Below are 19,616 nucleotides of genomic sequence, written 5' to 3' on the forward strand. Positions count from 1 at the left end.
GGATGCAGGTCAGGAATTGAGATTCATGGGGCCACGTCTGGAGTGGAGAAGGAGACAGTCCACTACTGTGCCCTCTTTTTGTGGCATCTGGGTGTGTCAGCCTCCTGGCACAGCACCGGGTTCACCAATTAAGGTGCAACACTGGGCCTGCGGGGCTAGAGTTTTGGTTGGGCTTAACTGCACCCACATGGTTGATTAAATCACTGGCTGTATAATGGAACCCCGTCACTCGCCCCCTCCACTCACTGTAGATTGGGCTGGCCCAAAATCTCAGTCCCTTACTCCTGCGATTGGTCTTTCTAGTGAGCCGCCCCATCAGTGAGGGGATCTTGGGGCCCACCTAAAGTCCCTTCTTTGGCGTAACAAAGACACTTCTGTCGCTCAGGAAATTCCAAGGGGTTTTGAAGCTCTTTGCCAGGAATCTGAGAAAAAGAACAGATAAATTCTTTATTATATCAAAAGTCTGAATTCTTCTGTTAGCTTGTATCTTGAAGCCTCTCTATCTCCTTCACAATCACTCTTTTGATAAGTGGATAGAAAGGTGTCTTAATTTTTTGTTTTAGTTTTAGTTTTTATTTGAGAAAGAGAGAGAGAGAGAGAGACCACAAGAGGGGGAGGGGCAGAGGGAGAAGTAGGCTATCTGCTGAGTGGAGAGCCTGGCGTGGGTCTCTATCCCAGGACCCTGAGATCATGACCTGAGCCCAGGACAGATGCTTAACTGACTGAGCCACCAGGGCGTTTCCAACCACCGCCCCCTACCCTGCCCATTCATAGTTAGTATCTGATGTTTGCCAGGAGCAGGGAGTGCATGAATAAAATGTAATTTCCTGCCATCAGGAATTTACAGTTCAGCAGAGGACATAGACGTGTATACAGATAATTATCGATAGCCCCAGAGGCAGCTGGCTACCCCAGTCAGTTGAGCCTATGACTTTTAATCTCCAGGTTGTGAGTTCGAGCCCCATATTAGGTGTACAGATTACTTAAAATCTTAAAAAACAATTCCTGATAACTCCTTAAAATGGAGGTATTCACAGCATATTTTGGGGACTGAGAAGAGAGGGACTCAGGAAGAGCTAGAAAGGTGTGTTGAGTTTAGTGTGCAAAGAATAAAGGGTGGACACTTGCCTTGCCTGTTTGGCTTTTCAGGGTCTCGGAGATCTGATAGTGCTAGTGCGCTTAGGTAAGTGTAAGCAGTCCGCTGTGGGACGCGGGAGGGGAGGCTGGAAAGACAGGCAGGAGACGGATCTTAAAACCTCTGTTTATCTAAGATACCGAGGAGTTTAACGGAGTTTAACGGAGTTTACCGTATGGGCAGTGGGAAGTTAAAGGTTTTATTTATTTATTTATTTGTTTGTTTATTTTTAATTTATTCATTTGAGAGCATGAGCAGGGGGAGAGGCAGAGGGGAGGCTGACTCCCTGCTGAACAGGGAGCCCAACAGACGTTCATCTGACCAAGCTACACAGGCACCCTGGAAGTTAAAGGTTTTAAAGAAGAAGAATGCTTTGCCGAAGTTACATGGAAAGTACTCTGGTAGGTAGACTGGACAGATCAGATGCGTCAGTTTGGGAATTGTCCAGCAGAATATTATGGGGGCCTGAGCTAAGGTTGTGATGGAGAAGGCATAGAAGTCGATTTTACAAAGAGGTGAGGAGGGGCGCCTGGCTGGCTCAGTCGTTAAGCATCTGCCCTGGGCTCAGGGCGTGACCCAGGGTCCTGGGATCAAGCCCCGCGTCGGGCTCCCTGCGTGGAGGAGAGCCTGCTTCTCCCCTCTGCCGCCATCCATCTGCCCCACTTGTGTCCGCCCCCCCTTTCCTTGTCAAACAAATAAATACAATCTTTTTAAAGACCTAAAAAAACAAAAGTGAGGCATGAGGGAGATTTTAGAGAGTCGGCAAGATCCCTGTCCTCGGGGATTGGTGGGACCATCCTGTGGCCTGGGAGGGGGCAGGGCAGGCTTGGGTTCGCTGCTGGCCGGTGGCATATGGAGGTTCGTAGCTCAGCCTGAAGGTCAGCCTGTTCGAGCCATGATTGTGGAAGCCATGAAAGGGATGCCACCACCCCAAGGACCGTGCCCGGATCCGAGGGGTTTGCAGTCTGTGTCGGGTGCCGCAGAGGCCGCCTGAGGACAGAGGGCAGACAGTTCGGTGTCCCGCGCTATCTTTGTGATCTCAGTGCTCTGTAAGGTGGTGAATGTTAGATTTCTGAGGAAGTGCACGCAGTTAAAATTCTTACAGCTTTATGGGTGCCTGGGTGGCTCAGTGGGTTAAAGCCTCTGCCTTCAGCTCAGGTCATGATCTCAAGCATCCTGGGATTGAGTCCCGCATCGGGCTCTCTGCTCAGCAGGGAGCCTGCTTCCCCCCCCCCCCCCGCCTGCCTCTTTGCCTACTTGTGATCTCTGTCTGTCAAATAAATAAATAAAAATCTTTAAAAAAAAAAAATCTTACAGCTTTAAACTTCGTAGTAGTTCTGTCTGGTTTACCATTTACTCGTAATTGCACATTCTGTCAAGAAAATATTTGCATCTTGTCAGTGAGGTGATCGTTTCCAGTGTCACGTAATTGTTCTTAATGTGAAAAGAGTGTAACTAAACGTTGTAGTTTTAAGATTTTTTTTAAAGATTTATGTATTTTGGGGAGAGAGAGCATTCCAAACAGGCTTCCCACTGAGACAACTCTGAGATCAAACCTGAACCAAAACCAAGAATGGGACACTCAGCCGGCTGAGCCATCCAGGTGCCCCTAAAATTTGTTATTTTAAGTTGACCTTAGTCTTCAGCTCATATTTTTTCTAGACATAATTTGGAGATAGATTCATTGTCCATTAGTTGGTATCCTGTTAAAATATCCAAAAACCTGCTTATTATACCATATATTACAAAATTGCCAGTTACCTTCTGGACATTATCCTGAAACAGCTTCCAGTGGCCAAAGCAGGAACAGTGTCAGTAACAAAATTAGTAATGACATTATTAGATTATACTGTCAAGAATATGGTAAATACCCACTAGCCCATGTTGGTATAAATACATACGTACCAGGCGCCCGGCCGGCTCAGGTGGGAGAGCTTGCAGCCCTTGATGTTGGGGCTGTGAGTGCAAGCCCCACGCTGGGCGTAGAGCTACTTGGGGGAGAAGGTAGGAGCGCTAGATGAAATGGATCGGGGAGGGGGGGGGAATCCTCCTTACAGAGAATTCCAGATGGTATATGTAGACGGTCCTCTTCAAGGGGCTGGAGCTTCATTCCCACTTCTTAAGTACAGACTGAACTCAGTGACTCAAGGACGCACAGCGGAGTACAGAGAGGGTAAAACAGTAACTCCATAATGGAGAGGCCGAGCAGACAGCACCCGAACCGGGAGCGAGCTCAGCTGGACCAGTGATACGTCGTCATGGGACATTGCCGTCCGATACAACGTGGTATTCTCTCCGGAAACTCACATCCCCAGAGCTCTTCAAAAACACAAACCCAGCCTAAAAATACTGAAACAAGCCCAGGAAAGGGATGTTGTACAAAGTACATGACCAGTACAGTAACAGAAAAGTATTAAGGGCCCGACAAACCAAGGAGAGATTGAGACACTGTCTTAGAAGAAATTTAAAAATTAAAATAAATAAATAAATAAGGTGACGGGTCTGATTAGTGTATGGATGATGTTGATGTGGTGGGTAGCTTATTTGAACTTACGTGCTGTCCTGTAGCAACTCCCGTGCAGACGAGCGCTCTAAGCCCCCGCTGGACGTGTGAGCTTGTCGCAATCCGTCTCTCCGCTGGCCGGGCTTCTGGCTTCTTCTGGTCCCCACAGCCGATTCAGGACAGTTCAGTGTTTGTTTACGTTACGTAGACATCAGAGAGGCCTACCGGGAAATAGTTTCTCACCTGGAGAATCACATACTCCATCCCTGGTTTCCGCATGTTCAGCTCTCGGCTGTACCTTTCAGACCCTGAGACTTGATTTCAGAAAAGGGGAGACTGGGTAGCCTGGGGCATCTCCCGCTCGCAGCTTCCGAATCACAGAACGGATGAATACATATTCACATACATACACACCCGTGTGCGCATACATATACGCATAATGGGTTTTGATAATTATTTTGTCCCCAAAAATAAACTAGAGCTAAAATTTTTTTGTTTGAAAAAGTATATTCACTGTAAAACCATAAGAGTTGAAGTATACTGGTTTTTTTTCCTTATTAACTGAAGATTGTGTGCATTGATTAGAATTTTCTAATTTATGACCATTTCATTAGCATGATGTATAAAGATACACTCGAGTGAAATGTGAGGGGCTCCTGAGTGGCCCAGTGGGTTAAGCCTCTGCCTTCAGCTCAGGTCATGATCTCAGGGTCCTGGGATGGAGCCCTGCATCAGGCTCTCTGCTCGTCGGACAGCCTGCTTCCCCCTCCCTCTCTCTCTCTCTGCCTGCCTCTCTGCCTACTTGTGATCTCTCTCTCTGTGTCAAATAAATTAAAAAATAAAAATAAAAATATCTTTAAAAAAAAAAGTGAATTGTGAACATGTGGAGATGAGGTCAGAAAATTGTGGGGCTTTGTGCAGTTTTGGGGATTTCCAGAGGAATTCCATTTCAGTGAATGTTCTGATTTGGGCATTATGAGAAATAGCCTAATTAGAGGGAAAAAACAGACTTTTGAGGTTAAAAATCACCAGCATAAGCTCTGAATCATTCTCTTGCACTGCATTTAATTGGCGGGTCCGATGGAATGTATTGCTCTCAGTAACTGTGTTTCCCACAGTTGGAAACAGCTGTTTTTATCATGGCCCGAGCTTTCATCTCCTTGCTCAGCTCATTCAAGAGAAGCTTCCAGGGCTCCTGAGCTGTGAACCATAGCAAAGGATGCAGAACTTGAATCTGGAAACAAAAACCTGATCAGAACTTCCAAATTATTTGGTATTTTATGTTCAGATTCTTTTACTGTGATACTCATTTGTATTATAACAGTTTTGATTCATTCACTGATCAACAAACACTGCCAGCAGCCTTGACTTGTAAATGATAATTAAAGCTTCTTTCTTCAAATTAAAATTGTATAACGTGAATTAGTTTTGGTGGGCAGGAATGATTTAAATCTTGGAAACTAGTTTTAAATATGTGATTTTTTAAAAGATATTTATTTATTTGACAGAGAGACACACAGCAAGAGAGGGAACACAAGCTGGGGGAGTTGGAGACGGAGAAGCAGGCTTCCCGCTGAGCAGGGAACCAATCTGGGGCTCAGTCCCGGGACCCAGAGTTCATGACCTGAGCCGAACGCAAACACCTAACAACTGAGCCACCCAGGCACCCCGAAATATGTAATTTTGAAATAAATGTATATCATCTATAAACTTAATCTGTTCTTCCATAGCTGACCCAGAGACATCTCCAGCGTTGGACACCTCAAACGCAGGTGCCTGGCTGGCTCAGTTGGAGAAGCCAGGGTCATGAATTCCAGCCCCACGTTTGGTGTAGATTACTTAAGAATAAACTCTTTAGGGACCCCTGGGTGGCTTAGTTGGTTAAGCGGCTGCCTTCGGCTGAGGTCATGGATGGAGCCCGGCATCAGGCTTCCTGCTCAGCGGGGAGCCTGCTTCTCTTCCCCTCTGCCTGCCTCTCTGCCCGCTTGTGCGCTCGCTCGCGCTCTCTGTCTCTCTCACTGTCAAATAAAAAAATAAAATCTTTTAAAAAATTTTTTTAATTTAAAAAAATAACTCTAAAAAAATAAAAAGGAAAGGAAGGGAAGAAAGAACGAAAGAACCCTCAAACAATCTGTTCACCCAAATCATTCCCTCATTTCTTGGGTCTTCAGTACTGAACTCTTAACGGCATGACCAGAATTCATAACTGTAAATTATGAAAATTTTCATAGTGGATTTACGTTAAAGATATATACGTTTTATCCAACCAGCTGTTGGTTTCATTCATTGTGTTTTTTTGTTAATTTACATTTCGAAATTCCTCATTTTTAGCCCCGGATGCTCCAGGCTTCACTGGAGTAGTTCGGCTGAATTATTATTCCAGTTTTTTCCTCTGTGATGCCTTCACTCCCCCCCCCCCCAGCTGCTATCAGTGGGAGTTCTCTCTCTCTCTGCTGGTGTTTCTGCCCGTGTGACTGTGCCTGCACACCAGGCGTCTGTAAGCGTCGTCTCTCTTTCTCCTAGACTGGTCTCCGTTCCTCCTGCAGAGCCATCAAGCAGGATCCCTAGAGACAGATCTCCTTCAGAGGGGTGTCTTGGTTTCCACCCATTTTTGTTTTGAATGGAAAGATTCCAGATTCTTGTCTCTTAAAATCCAGTTATGTTCTTTTTTTTGTTTTCTCAACTTTCTGTTTTTTTTTATCCATGGTTTCATCTTACGGTTTTGCTGTATAAGTGCCATCTTTCCCCCTTTCTGTCTAATTTGTCTAAGATGTCTAAGATTCCTGCCCCCCCCCAAAATCTGTCTTTAATGTTTAAAAGCTCACTGAACAGTGGCCGAGTAAAACCCGGAGACGGTGTCGTCACAACGACTTGCGGGGCTGCCTCACATGTCTGAGTGTGCTCAACTCCTTACTTCCCTCATTTTGTTCCCGATTTATTGGGAGTTTATTTTCAGTTTCCCTCCGGACTGATAGTCTGCCTCTGTTTTACACGAAGTCCTCTGTTTTTCCAGCTGAAGGAAAGGAGCGCCGTGTAGTAACCAGCTTATGTGTGTGCTGAAGGGCAGTGTTTTTTGGGTACTTCTTTGGTGACTTTTCTGTCATTTCTACTTCATTTATGTGTGTGGCATTTCTAAACATGTTTCCGAAGCTGCCAGATACCCAAGTAATGAGACTCTCAGTAGTGTTTCTACCCAATAGTTTTGTGAGTTGAAGAATCCCATTTATAGGGTGCCTGGGTGGCTCAGTGGGTTAAGCCACTGTCTTCGGCTCAGGTCATGATCTCAGGGTCCTGGGATCGAGCCCCGCATCGGGCTCTCTGCTCAGCGGGGAGCCTGCTTCCTCCTCTCTCTCTCTCTGCCTGCCTCTCTGCCTACTTGTGATCTCTCTCTGTCAAATAAATAAATAAAATCTTTAAAAAAAAAAAAAAAGAATCCCATTTATAGTCTGTTTGCTTCTGAAATATTTCAAGATTTGGCTTTATGCCGTGTTGAGATGAGAAATGAGAACTCTTCGGTAAGTACAAGTGTGTGGATTCTCCGCGCATCTTTGTTGAGGGTAGCACCGGAGTGTCTAGAACCAGAATCCATACAAGCCTCTTGTCCTAAAGGAGTGGAGAGACTATCCCCCCCCCCCCCCCCCCCATAGATCTGAAGTGACCCCTGAGGAGATGGGAACAGACCCGCGTCGTGAGCCGTCGCCACCCCGAGGCGGCCGCCGTGCAGGAGACTTGAAGGGCGAGCAGGGGACGCAGGCAGCCGCGCTCCCCGGAACCGAGCTCAGCGAGTCCTCGTGCCTCCTGCGGCCCCCGTGGGCAGGACGGATGGCGTGCGGAGCATCACCTGGCCCCGGAGAAGCTGCGCGCAGGGGCCAGTGGGCTCAAGATGCCCTTCGGGGAGGCTTTCTCCCTCCTCGTGCGAGGCGCCGCCTTCCTCCTGCTTCCCATCAGGTGTACCTCGTGTGCCGCCTCTTCTGCACGCTTGCCAGGGACGCCTCACAGTCTCCGCCAGTTCCGTTTCCGAATTGGGCGTGAGTCCTGCCCTTCTCCTGTTGTTACCTTCTTGTCGAATAGTTGCCTGCACGTGCCAGGGGCGTTATTAAGTCATCAGGCCAGTAAATTTGCTGTGAACCTGAAGAGCCCGTGTATGGATGCTAGTGCGACTTTTATGGAAACGCTTTCCATTTTTTACATGACTTCACTTTGGAATTCACACGAGCCTTCTTGGGACTTGGAGTGCTTTACGAAACCAACCTCCAAGTGCGTTTGCCTGCCTCCGTCCTAAAGTCAGAGCCAGGGCTCAGACCCGGCCTCGGCCCTTGCTGACGTGCTTAACCACCCACCGCGCCGCTCGGCCCAGCGCTGTGCTGCCGCTCAGGAAACGTGCGTCTCGGGGGCTCTCGGAACAGACATGCTGTTGTCTCTCGTGTCCTGTTGCTCTTCCCCGGCCACGCAGCCGCACAGTACATTGGTGGTGGTGTCGGAGGAGACGTCCGCAGATCTCATCTGATTTCTGCTGTTGGGCCAGTTTGAGCATCTTTAGCAGGTTGCTACCTTGTGTGTCTAAGCTCTGATCCTCATTTTCCAGTCTTGATCTTGGTCGCGTGTTACATCATTAGGTCAAGTTGTTCAGGAATTCTCATCGTCTTACTGTCCTGTAAGCACCGATTTTCAATGAAATACAGGTCTAAAGCTGATGATGACCGAACCCTAGAGATCTGTGTCTCAGGGACACATCCTTATTCCCCTGAAATATGGAACACTGTTAAGAACATCTCTGCTTTTCATGAAAAGGGAATTCAAATAGACTTTTAAAGTGAAAAAACGAAAACTTTCCTGTGTGAAGTTTTATTCCAATCTCCTGTTAAATCCTCAGAATAGGCTGCTGGCCTCCCTTACTTCCAGGAAATGAAAAGTGGCTCAGAAGCTAAGTGAGCTAAGCCCTGTCTCTCTCAATTGTTTCAGTTTCTCAGGAATTGCTGTACAATGCTGCCAGTAACGGTCTCCGGGGGTCCGACCCCCATTCACCTCCCACTGCCTCCTCTGCAGCTCCAGATGCCGCCAAAAGAACAAGCTTTGAAGAAAGTGCCTGTACCCTCTTTTACCCTGAGGTGGGTGAGGCCAGGCAGGGTGATTCTCAGGACACCCTGATGATCAAAGGTACAGTTGAAGCCTTCACAAGACTTTCTTGAAGATGACCAAGAAATGTGGGAACGTTGTCCAGTAGCCTAGAAACTGAAGACGGGAGCTCAAGCACGGACGGTGCGCGCCGTCTGACCCGCAGTGCACGATGACGTTCAAGACCCCAGATCTGCCCCTTGAGGGCAGAGACCCGTACACTGTTTTCATCCACCCCCACCCCCGTGTCTACCCGAGGACTGAGCGTATAAAGGGGCCTCAGCAAGTGTTAGTCTGTGACCGAAAGAGAGAAAGCTTTACCAAAGTCCTCTCCAGCCTCTCCTTTCCGTCGTAGGGAACCTGAGATTGTTGGCTCTTCTTCCCCAGAGTAGTGACAGAGCTCGCTGATGTCTCAAGCTTCTTGGCCACTGCTGTCTTCTGTCTTGGCCGTGTGTCTGAGTCGGAAATATTTTATCTGTCCAGTGTATGAAGTTTACAGTATTAATACTTACAAAGTTAGGTCTTCACTGATGCCTAGGCTTTTACCTCTCAGATATTTTTATTGTGGTATTTAGCTTTTTAATGAAAATCTTATCTGGACCACAATCTCGGGGAGGGGGTTATTGTACTGTTGGTTTTTAAAATTCCTTTTGTATTTATTTTTCAGATTCAGCAGTAAACAGTCTTGCTTCTTGATTAGATCTCCTGTTAGTCGTCACTGTGTTTGAGAAATAGGATGTACTATCTATCACCAGCTCAGTTCCCAGAACCTAACACGTTGCTCTTGAACGGCAGCACGCAGCCCTGTCCTCACCCGAGCAGCGCTCGCGAGCTGTGAAGGAGGTGTGCAGTGGTGTGACTTCAGACGCTGCGTAAATAGGACAGCTCGGGGTTTGTTCCGTCTCTCAGGGAAAGGGGCGCGCTGGAAATGTAGCTCCTTTCAGTTCCTCTGTCCTCAGTGGTTCTCCATTCGTTTAGTCACGTCTTCTTTCAGGAGTTAACGCTCGTTTAGAGGGGCAGCTTAAAAATCTCATCTTCAAGTATTTGATTTCTTATACCTTTTGTGGTTCTAGTTATATGCAAGGCTTTTAATTTGTAATTTCCTTTCTAGTTAAAAGTGAACATTTCACAGTACTGCTGGTTTTTTTGACAGACAGGGGATGGACATTCATTATTCTCAACAACTGGCTTTTCTGGTTACGAGAATACAGTATCAGAACCAAGTATGTTTTATCCAGAAAAATAATCCTTCTTGAACAACATACTTTTCTCTCAAGTCAGAAATGTATTAAATTATGCTGCATTGATTTCAGGTTTTGGCAAAAAGTATTTGACTTTTTGAAAGGAAATTGTTTCTTTGTCTTTATGAGCTTCTATGTACATAAACCAAGGAACCTTACATGTACAGTTTTAAAGTAGGTTTGCTGTATCCATAGATAAATCAGTCACCAGTTCTCCCCGAATATGCTGTAGAGGAAACACACAGACTAGGAAAGTGACTTTTGTGGAGTAAATAGGACGTATGGGTGTGAAGCCTGACTCTGATTCTCACCTCTGATTCTGGTAAATGAAATAAATGCTCAGAGTGGACCTACTTTCTCACATTAAGTTGTTCCTAATTAATTGCATTATAAATGTTCTTTGTCAGTTCATATGATGAACTTGAGTTGATAATCGGGGACAGATGTGATTAGAATATTGCTAATGACCTTTATCAATAAATGTCTTCATATGTTTCATAGTGGTGTTACATAAAAACTAAATCGTGTCCTCTGCCCATTCTTCCACTAAAACTAGTTTTCCGCTCTGTTAAGGAACAGGGAAACTCATGCATATGAGATGGTGAAACCGTGTCGAGAGCGCAGGTGGCTTGTCCTCTGCGTGCTCTCCGCTTATCGCCAGCTCAGAGTCCCGTTACTGCAGGGAATGGCCGTGACAACGACTAAAATATGACCGTTCTGACCCAGAATGGTTTGACTTCAGTTTTAGACTTGAATTTTCCTGTGGTTTCTGTCTTTTCCCTCTCTCTCTAGGTTCACAGCCGACGTCAGAGAAGTCTTCCCAGCGGCCGTCAGAGAGCACAAACTGCAGCCCTGCCCGAAAGCGGTCGTCATCTGAGAGTACTTCTTCGACAGGCAAGTACTGTTTGTTCGATCAGACTTTAACTGACTTTCCCGTCTGTTACTTGTGAACAGACTTACAGTATGATACTGTGGACTTTTACAACGTAAATTATAATCTGTGCTTACGTACAATGTTGTAGAAAAAAGCAGAAGTGGTCATGGATGTGTGAATGAACAGAGTGTGCTGGACCGCAGTCCCGCTCCCCCCTCGTGCTGCTTCCGTGCACGTGGGCTCATGCTCGCAGGTGCTGTGGCTCGGATGGGGGCTGGGGACACAGTTCTAAATGACTGGGACAAGAGTAGGCAGACACAGAAATAGAGGTTTTAGAAGTTGGGTTGAGGTACAAGAGTGTGCAGTGCTATAGGGCATGTGGATTGGAACTCTTTAATAAACTAAGGCATAAAATGGCCTTAGTAAAGCCGTATAGTTTGCAAAGTAGCATTTACAGATCTCTGAGATACACAAAACAATTCATGGGGTTGTGAGAAGAATCTCTGTTGATCTTTATTTCTAACCTCAACTTTTAAAATGTGTAATGTTCACATATTTTAAGTATGTATAACCTCTTGATACAGTGTATCATACTCGTGTAATTCATACGTGTTTTTTTTTTTTTTTAAGATTTTGTTCAATTTATTTATTTGACGGACAGAGATCACAAGTAGGCAGAGAGGCAGGCAGAGAGACAGGGGAAGCAGGCTCCCCGCTGAGCAGAGAGCCCAATGCGGGGCTCCATCCCAGGACCCTGAGATCATGACCTGAGGCAGAGGCTTTAACCCACTGAGCCACCCAGGCGCCCGCTCATGCACGGATTTGGATGGTGCTCTCAGTTTTTCCTTTATACTGATGGTGTGTTTATAAAAACAAAAACAAAACTAGAGGGCTGTATATATATGTAAAAATTACAGGTATGTGGACAGCTATCTTGTGTGTAAGATATACAAATATCTTATAGTTGTCTGTCCTCTGAGGGGAGCGAGTCCTTCTCATCCGTCAGCGTCATCAGGAGAGGTGGGCAGTGACAGGGTCATTCTGGGCAGTGGCGGTAACACGTGGAAAGGGGGACAATAGTGAGTCGAAGAAACTAAATAAACGAGCCCGTACGGTTAGGGTAAAGGGACTGAAGGTGAGGCTGGGAAGGCCAGTGGGGAACCTGGATAATAACAGGAGCCGCTGAAAATTGTAGACAAGGAAGTGCATACTATTTCTTGGCTTTCCGTCCTGTATTTTGATTGGTAGATCACTTTGACTCATGGTCAGAAAGTCGAATTCCTTCATCAGGTCAAGGCCACCCTGTCAGATGCTTATACATTGAAGAGGTACATTGAAGTTGGGCATCCGTGAGGACTTTGCCTCTCAGGATGCTGTTTTCATACTGTTTCAGGCAGAGTCTTAGACGGGGAGTGGCTGCTTTTGATGGTGTGGACCTAAACCAGGGTTTAGCAGACTGCGGCCTATGGACCAGATGAGATTCAAGGCTTCCTTTAGTGCAGCCCTCAGCTAAAAATCTTTTTTACTTTCTTTCTTTTTTTTTTTTTTTTAAGATTTTATCTATTTAGAGAGAGGGCCCTAGCAGGGAGAGGGGAGTGGGAAAGGGAGAGAATGTCCAGCGGCTCCCCACTAAGCCAGAGCCTGATACGGGGCTCGATTCCACAACCCTGAGATCATGACCTGAGCCAAAAACTGAGAGTTGGATACTTAACTGACTGAGCCACCCAGATGTCCCTATTTCTGGGTTGTTGTTTTTTTTTAAGATTTTATTTATTTGTCAGAGAGAGGGAGAGAGAGCGAGCACAGGTAGACAGAATGGCAGGCAGAGGCAGAGGGAGAAGCAGGCTCCCCGCCGAGCAAGGAGCCCGATGCGGGACTCGATGCCAGGACACTGGGATCATGACCCGAGCCAAAGGCAGCTGCCCAATCAACTGAGCCACCCAAGATTTTATTTATTTATTTGACAGACAGAGATCACAAGTAGGCAGAGAGACAGGCAGAGAGAGAGGGAGAGCAGGCTCCCCGCCGAGCAGAGAGCCCAATGTGGGGCTTGATCCTAGGACCCTGGGATCCTGACCTGAGCCGAAGGCAGAGGCTTTAACCCACTGAGCCATCCAGGCGCCCCCCTATTTCTGGTATTTTCTAAAGGATCGCTTAAAAAGATAAAGGTAGAAAGAAAAAGTGTTATGTGAGACATTATATGTGTCCTCGAAAACCTAAAATATTTATCATTGAGATTTTTACAGAAACAGTTCGCCAACACCTGAAAAGAAAGAATAAGATTTCAAGGAGATATCCACAAAGAAAATCACCAAAATATTTTACTTTAGTAAATAAAAGAAATAATACCCAGGTCCATGAAGTTACTCTTACCGTAAGACCGTTTTATTCATTCAAATAAATATTTGTTGAGAGTAACTGAATACTGAGCATCAGAGGTACACACACGAATAAGATAAGGCTCCTGCTCTCAAGGATGCAGACAGAGTCACCAGAGAAGGGTGTGTGGCGTTCTCCAGCGGACCAGTGCGCCGGGTATGGCGGCACAGAGGAGCTCCAGTGCCTGACGTGTGCGTGACTCAGGAAGACGTCCCGGAAGGTGTGACACATGAACTCCTGTCGTTTGGTCGACACGTGGGACCGAGCGAAGGGTGGGCGTGTGTTAACGCGAAGAAAGGCACAGAACAGAGAATGCTGGTTCGGGAGAGCAGGGCGTCGTGTGGTGTTCCCGGCGTGTGAGGGAGATGATGTGACGGCGGCGGAGAGCGAGGCTTCGGAGGTCGCAGACGGCCCCTCTAGGGCGCAGGCGATTTTGTTGGTTGGTTGGTTGGTTGTTTCACTTGAAGGCCTTGAGTCTTCGCTGTAGAGGCAGTTGGGCGCCACTGAAGGATTTTGAACAGGAAAGATAAAAACTCCTCAATATATTGTATAATCCAGTATTGGATAGACTTTGCGGTGCTGAAAAAGGCCCAGAATTTCAGGGACTGGAGACAACGAAGTCTTCCTTTCTCCCTACGCTGTGACCAGTGCTGTGACCAGTGCGGGTCCTCTGGGTATTGTCTTCCTTCCAGGGCCCCGCCCGCCCGGCAGAGCCCTGGGTGCAGTGTTGCTGGTCTTGTGAGCGGGGCTGAGGGGTGTGGGAAAGCCTGAGCAGCTCTTACAGTTGCTGCCCACGTTTCAGTGCCATAGCAGGGGGCGAGAGTAAGTCTTCTGCGGAGGAGGAGTGGGGGTGGGGGGGCGATGTTATGGAAGCCGGGGCGGCAAGGGCTGGCCCCAGCAGCACAGTCTCCCGCACACCCATTTTGGAAAAGCGCTAGAGCCTTCCAGCGTGGAGAGCGGGACGGAACGAGACGCGCGCGAAGGAGTGCACCGGTGATGGCCTGGGTTTGCACGTGTGCATTTCGAGCAGCGTTTGGGCTGTTGACGTGAAGGTGTTGGTTAGCCATTTGGAAGTGGCGGCTTGTAGTTTGAGGGCGATCTGGAGGAGATGCGGACCTAGCAGCATGCGCTAGGAAGTTGAATCTGGCAGTGAGGGAGCTAACCCAGAGAGCGTGGCAAGAACGCAGATCTAAGGACCATCTACATTGGAGGGAAGTGGAGGGAAAGATTGAGTGATGACATAAAAGTTTTAAATAGATTTTTATATAGAAAAAAGGTACGAGAAGCCTCTTAATGTCAGATGTCACAAAGAGGCCAAGAAAAATTAGGACAGAAAAGTGTTAATAATTGGGAAAATGATTTTTATAGAACTAGTTTGCAAGTGGAGAGTTAGAGCAGTTTGGCTCCTTGAGAGGAGACTGCTAGAATTCAGGTGGCCTTGGTCTAAATTCGAGCTCTTCATTTCCAGCCACGAGGTAAATGAGATGTACTGAGCAAACAAATTTCTTGCTACCTAAAACTAAAAATGCGAGATAAAATTCGGAAAACGTTTCTTAAAACATTGCTGAACTTTGAAATCAATAGGAAACCAGAAGTTTGTAGAAGGCTTGACTCAGCAGAACTGAAGAGTGTTCGAACCCCTTGCGGTCGGCCTGGCTCCTGGCGGCAGATAGCCTGAGCGGCCCAGAAGGTCAGGGCCGGTTTCCCTGCGTAAATGGGGCGTGTACCAGGGTCAGAGCAAACGGAAAGAAACCCGTCACAGAGGAAGGCGGCTCCTCGTTCAGTTGGGCTTTGGGCGGAGCAGGAGAGGAGCTTCCCTCCACAGCTCATTCCCATCTCCTGTCTCACGGGCACTTCTTTTTTTTTTTTAAAGATTTCATTTATTTATTTGACAGAGAGTGAGAGAAAGCACGAGCTGGGGAGGGGCAGAGGGGGAGGGCGAGGGAGAAGCAGACTCCCCACTGAGCAAGGAGCACGACTTGGGGCTTGATCCTGGAATCCGACGGAGCCGAAGGCGGCTGCTTCCCACCTCCCTACGGGAGCTGCCCAGGCGCGTCTCACATGGGACTGCCTGTGGGACGCAGGAGAAAACTAACGAAAATGTGTTGGTGGTGGTAGTGCCCTGAGTTCCTTCCAGAGCCAAAGGAAGGTTTAATTCCTATGTAGTATGAACCGGAGTGTTTTCAGTGAGTATATCCTCCGTCTCGGCTGACCCAGCGTTCTTGTTTCTCCGGCGGCACAAGAGTGACAGCCTTTATTTTGCATTCAGAAGGCAGATCCCTGAATCAGAACTCTGTCCTAACCTTCGAGTTGTAGACAAAGAAATGAAAATGTGTAGACACCATCTGTTTAGTAATTGAGATATATAAACGACTGAATAAATACAATTTTGTACAAGACATCTTATGGTCCATCCTTGAACTAATCCAAAGGGGTAAATACACTAAAGGACTAATACGTAAAAATATTATTTCACTGACGGCGGCAGTCATCGTTATGAAAGCTGTTGTCTGTGACCCTTAGCAGAGTCCATTGGGAAACATGACAGTAGCCCACCTAGACTGACGGACGGTGTGGGCGCTGGGAGCCAAGGGCAGATGTTGTCAGAGAGAGCCAGGTGGCATGTGTCCTGCCTTTTCAGCCCAAACTTGGAAATCAGCATGTTCATTCTTCCATGGGATTCTTTTTGCTAGAAGCAACTCACTGAGGGCAGCTCCTGTTCAAGACGAGGAAAATTAGATCTACCACCTGGTGGGAGAGAAAGCAGAAGACTCGGGTGCAGGTTGTAATAGCTCCGCACGCAATCGGACTGCTGCTTCCGGACTGGGAGATGAGGTTGGCTTAGTGGCGAGTGGCTGTGGTGGCGCGACAGGAGGCGGATCGGTTCAGGTGCCGGACGCACGCGAAACCACATTTTCTGGTGTGTGGGGAGGGAGGCGGAGGAATAGTAGGTGAGGTGGCCTCAGGGTGGCTGGCAGAACTGCTGCCGTTGGGTTGGTGGCGCGGGTGTATGATGTTGGGGAGGCGACTTTACGGTAGGTATCACCCACTGAGTTCAGTAGTCTGGAGGAGCAAGGTTGAAGGAGAAGGTAATGACTTGGGTTGTGACTGAGAGTTTGAGAAATCGGTGAAACATGCAAAAGTAGATAAGTAGAAAAACAAGCTTTATTCGGAAGGTTGAACTTGGGGCATGGTCAGAATGTAGGTGGCAGGTGAATGAATTGCCAGGAAGTGTGGAGAGTTCAACAAGAACCGCACCTGTAACAGACAGAGTGAGGAAATGCTCACGGGTGCCAGCTAGTGTCGGAAGGAGGCGGTTCTCATGTGGTCAGCTTCAGATAAAATGGAAGATCGGGACATGTACTCAGATCATTGAAACTGCGAGAATCAACATGGGGCCGGGAGGAAGTAAGTATGAAAGGTAAAGACAGTGCTGGGGCTTAGGGACCTCTACAGTTAAATCATATAGAGTTGCAAGTAATCGGAAGATAATCCAAGTGTATTCTCAGAGAAACCGTGGAGGCCAGATTTTAAGAAGTGGTGATATTTAATGGCTGTGAGAATTTGAAATTTGAAAAATCCTGAATTTTAACAAGACTACTGGATATCATCTGAAGGGAGTTACTGGTAATTTGAGAAAAATTCCAGTGTGGTCTGATAAGATCGAATCTAGAATACACAGGGCTTAAGGGGTACCTAGAATAGTACCACATTTTAAACGCACATAGGCAGGAAGTGCATGGATGAGCTTTGGAAAAAAGTATGACCTGTGTTCATTAGGAGTAACTGACTGGGCATCTTAGGAAATGGCCCAAGTACGATCTGATGTTTACAAATATTGCAGAACTAAGACAGTTTACCAGTTTACCCACATTCTGTGTAGTCATAAAAAAGTGAGGAATGGTATTTGAAGAACAAAGATTTCCCAGTCATTGGGCCACTAAGATAACAAGGTTCACTGAAGACCACTTATTTTCCCGTCTTTGGTCAACAGGTATTCTTTCTAAACTAGTTTAGACATACGTTTAGTGTTGTAGTTTTAAAGCTTTTCCAAAGAAGTTTCACTTATATCCTTTGTACTCACAGCATTGTTAGAAAGAGCGCTGAACCAGGAGTATCACCAGCATCTAACTGGCAAGGCTCCAAATGTAAATGGACCATCAGCTCCGAAGAAATAAGCCATTTCTTTGTGGTTGTGGCTCCTTAGCTCACGTATTGTTAGGAAAGCAGGCCAACTTTGAATTTTTTTTTTTTTAAGATTTTATTTATTTATTTGACAGACAGAGATCACAAGTAGGCAGAGAAGCAGGCAGAGGGTGGGGGGGAAGCAGGCTCCCCGCAGAGCAGAGAGCCCGATGCGGGGCTCGATCCCAGGACCCTGGGACCATGACCTGAGCCGAAGGCAGAGGCTTTAACCCACTGAGCCACCCAGGTGCCCCAACTTTGAATTTATTATGATTACTTTAATATGCCTTATTCAGGAAAATAAACGATCACCTTGCTTGGGAGAGGCAGATGCATATGGTGTTAGGATGTTTAATCGTGTTAAGAAAAATGGAGCAGTATTCCTTTTCTTTGGTATAAGAAGTTACTTAAATGCCAAGCTGTGTTCAGTTCGTATCTGTGTGATTTGTCGTCTTCTTTAGTAAACGGAGTTCCCTCTCGAAGTCCGAGACTGCTTGCTTCTGGGGACGACTCTGTGGGGAGTCTGCTGCAGCGGGTGGTCCAGCACGAGGACCAGGAGCCCCTGGAGAAGAACATCGAGGCCGGGATCGCGTCTGCCCCAGGGCCCCCGTCCTCCAGCCCAGGACACAGCCACAGCAAGGAGCGGGCCCTGGGGAAGCCGGACAGCCTTCTGGTGCCCGCGGCCCCCACTGACACTTGCGGTGGTGGCATCTCGCTCCTGTCGGAGAAGCTGCCGAGCAGCTGCTCGCCCCACCACGTCAAGAGAAGTGTCGTGGAAGCCATGCAGCGCCAAGCTCGGAAAATGTGCAATTATGACAAAATCTTGGCCACGAAGAAAAACCTGGACCATGTCAATAAAATATTAAAAGCCAAAAAACTTCAAAGACAGGCCAGGACGGGGAATAACTTTGTGAAGCGCAGACCGGGTCGACCTCGGAAATGCCCCCTCCAGGCAGTGGTGTCCATGCAAGCATTCCAGGCTGCCCGCTTGGTCAGCCCCGACTCGACCGAGGGCGAGGAGAGTGCGGCCCTGCCGCTCCGCGCCGACACGGTGACGGACGCCATCGAGGCTGTGGTGCAGAGCGTCACCCTGAGTCCGGAACACAAGAAGGGGCTGAAGCGGAAGAGCTGGCTGTTGGAGGAGCAGGCCAAGAAGAAGCAGAAGCCGTTCCCAGAGGACGAGCAGGAGTGCTGTACGAGGTAATTATCTGTGTCCACGGCTTGTCTGAGCGGAGTGGAGTAGCAGCTTATAGACGTGATGTCGGGGTGCAGCGAGTTCGCGGGTCACCCCCTCACCTCTCCTGATGTAAAACCTGCGCTCCCCCGGGTCTTTGTTTCAGCGCGTTCTTATTCATGGCTGCCCCCAATTTTAAAATAATTAAGAAGCACGTGGGATGTAGCAGTCCAGTCTGAACCCCCAGTTTGCAGAAGAGGAAATGAAGGCCCAGCGAGGTTCCGTTGTGCCCAGCACGGGGCCGCGCGCCCGCGGTTATTTTTTTAGGCTTGCACTGTCTTCTCCGGTTTCCATCCTGTCACCACGCACACTTTCTGTGTGTTACGTTTCTTTTCTTCACAGTCTCCTTGTTATGTCCTTTCTTTTTTCTAAAAGAGCGCACAGAGCCAAAAATCACTCCCCAAAAAGAGCTCTTAATCCTTTTGTTGTATCCAACCAGGTTTTTCCCCTAAAGGTATGTTTGGTAGTTTTAACTGAGTTAATACAATACTCCCTATTTTCAAAGGACCTTTCCGTTAGAAACACAGCAGGCTCAGTCATAATCACGTGGCAGTCCCGTTCACAATTAGACAAATACAAATTAAAACTGCAAGACACGTTGTAAGCCTCTTAACATTTATTTTCAAACTGCTCTCTTGAAAACCACACCTGTTAATAGTTCTACTAACATCCAATAATTGTCATCCACTATTTATCCCTACTCTTATCTACCCGGGAAATTAGCTTTCTAAAAATCTTTATAAAAATGTCTTCATCATTTTGATATAGGTGAAATATACTTCATAAATGTTGGTTCATACTTATTTTAATTTGCACTAAATTGCATATTAGGACGTTAGTATTTGTTGATGTACCTTACCTGTTTTTTTAAGTACTCATTATATACAGTCAGAATAATAACCCTTAATGGTTTTTGTATGACATTTGATTTTCTTTTTTTTTTTTTTTTT

General features: G+C 47.1%; 1 protein-coding gene across 3 annotated transcripts in view; it reads left to right on the forward strand.

Moving 5' to 3' along the window:
- Positions 1 to 19,616, forward strand: part of ASH1L (ASH1 like histone lysine methyltransferase) — a 180,968-nt gene that overhangs the window by 75,933 nt on the left and 85,419 nt on the right. For all 3 annotated transcript variants that reach the window (XM_059413755.1, XM_059413757.1, XM_059413756.1), the window contains 2 exons: positions 10,787 to 10,888; positions 17,894 to 18,632. In XM_059413755.1, coding sequence (XP_059269738.1) covers positions 10,787 to 10,888; positions 17,894 to 18,632 — 841 coding nt within the window. The remainder of the gene's footprint in view (positions 1 to 10,786; positions 10,889 to 17,893; positions 18,633 to 19,616) is intronic.

This window comes from Mustela nigripes, chromosome 10, assembly GCF_022355385.1.
Source record: "Mustela nigripes isolate SB6536 chromosome 10, MUSNIG.SB6536, whole genome shotgun sequence".
In the NCBI taxonomy this organism is placed as follows: Eukaryota; Metazoa; Chordata; class Mammalia; order Carnivora; family Mustelidae; genus Mustela; species Mustela nigripes.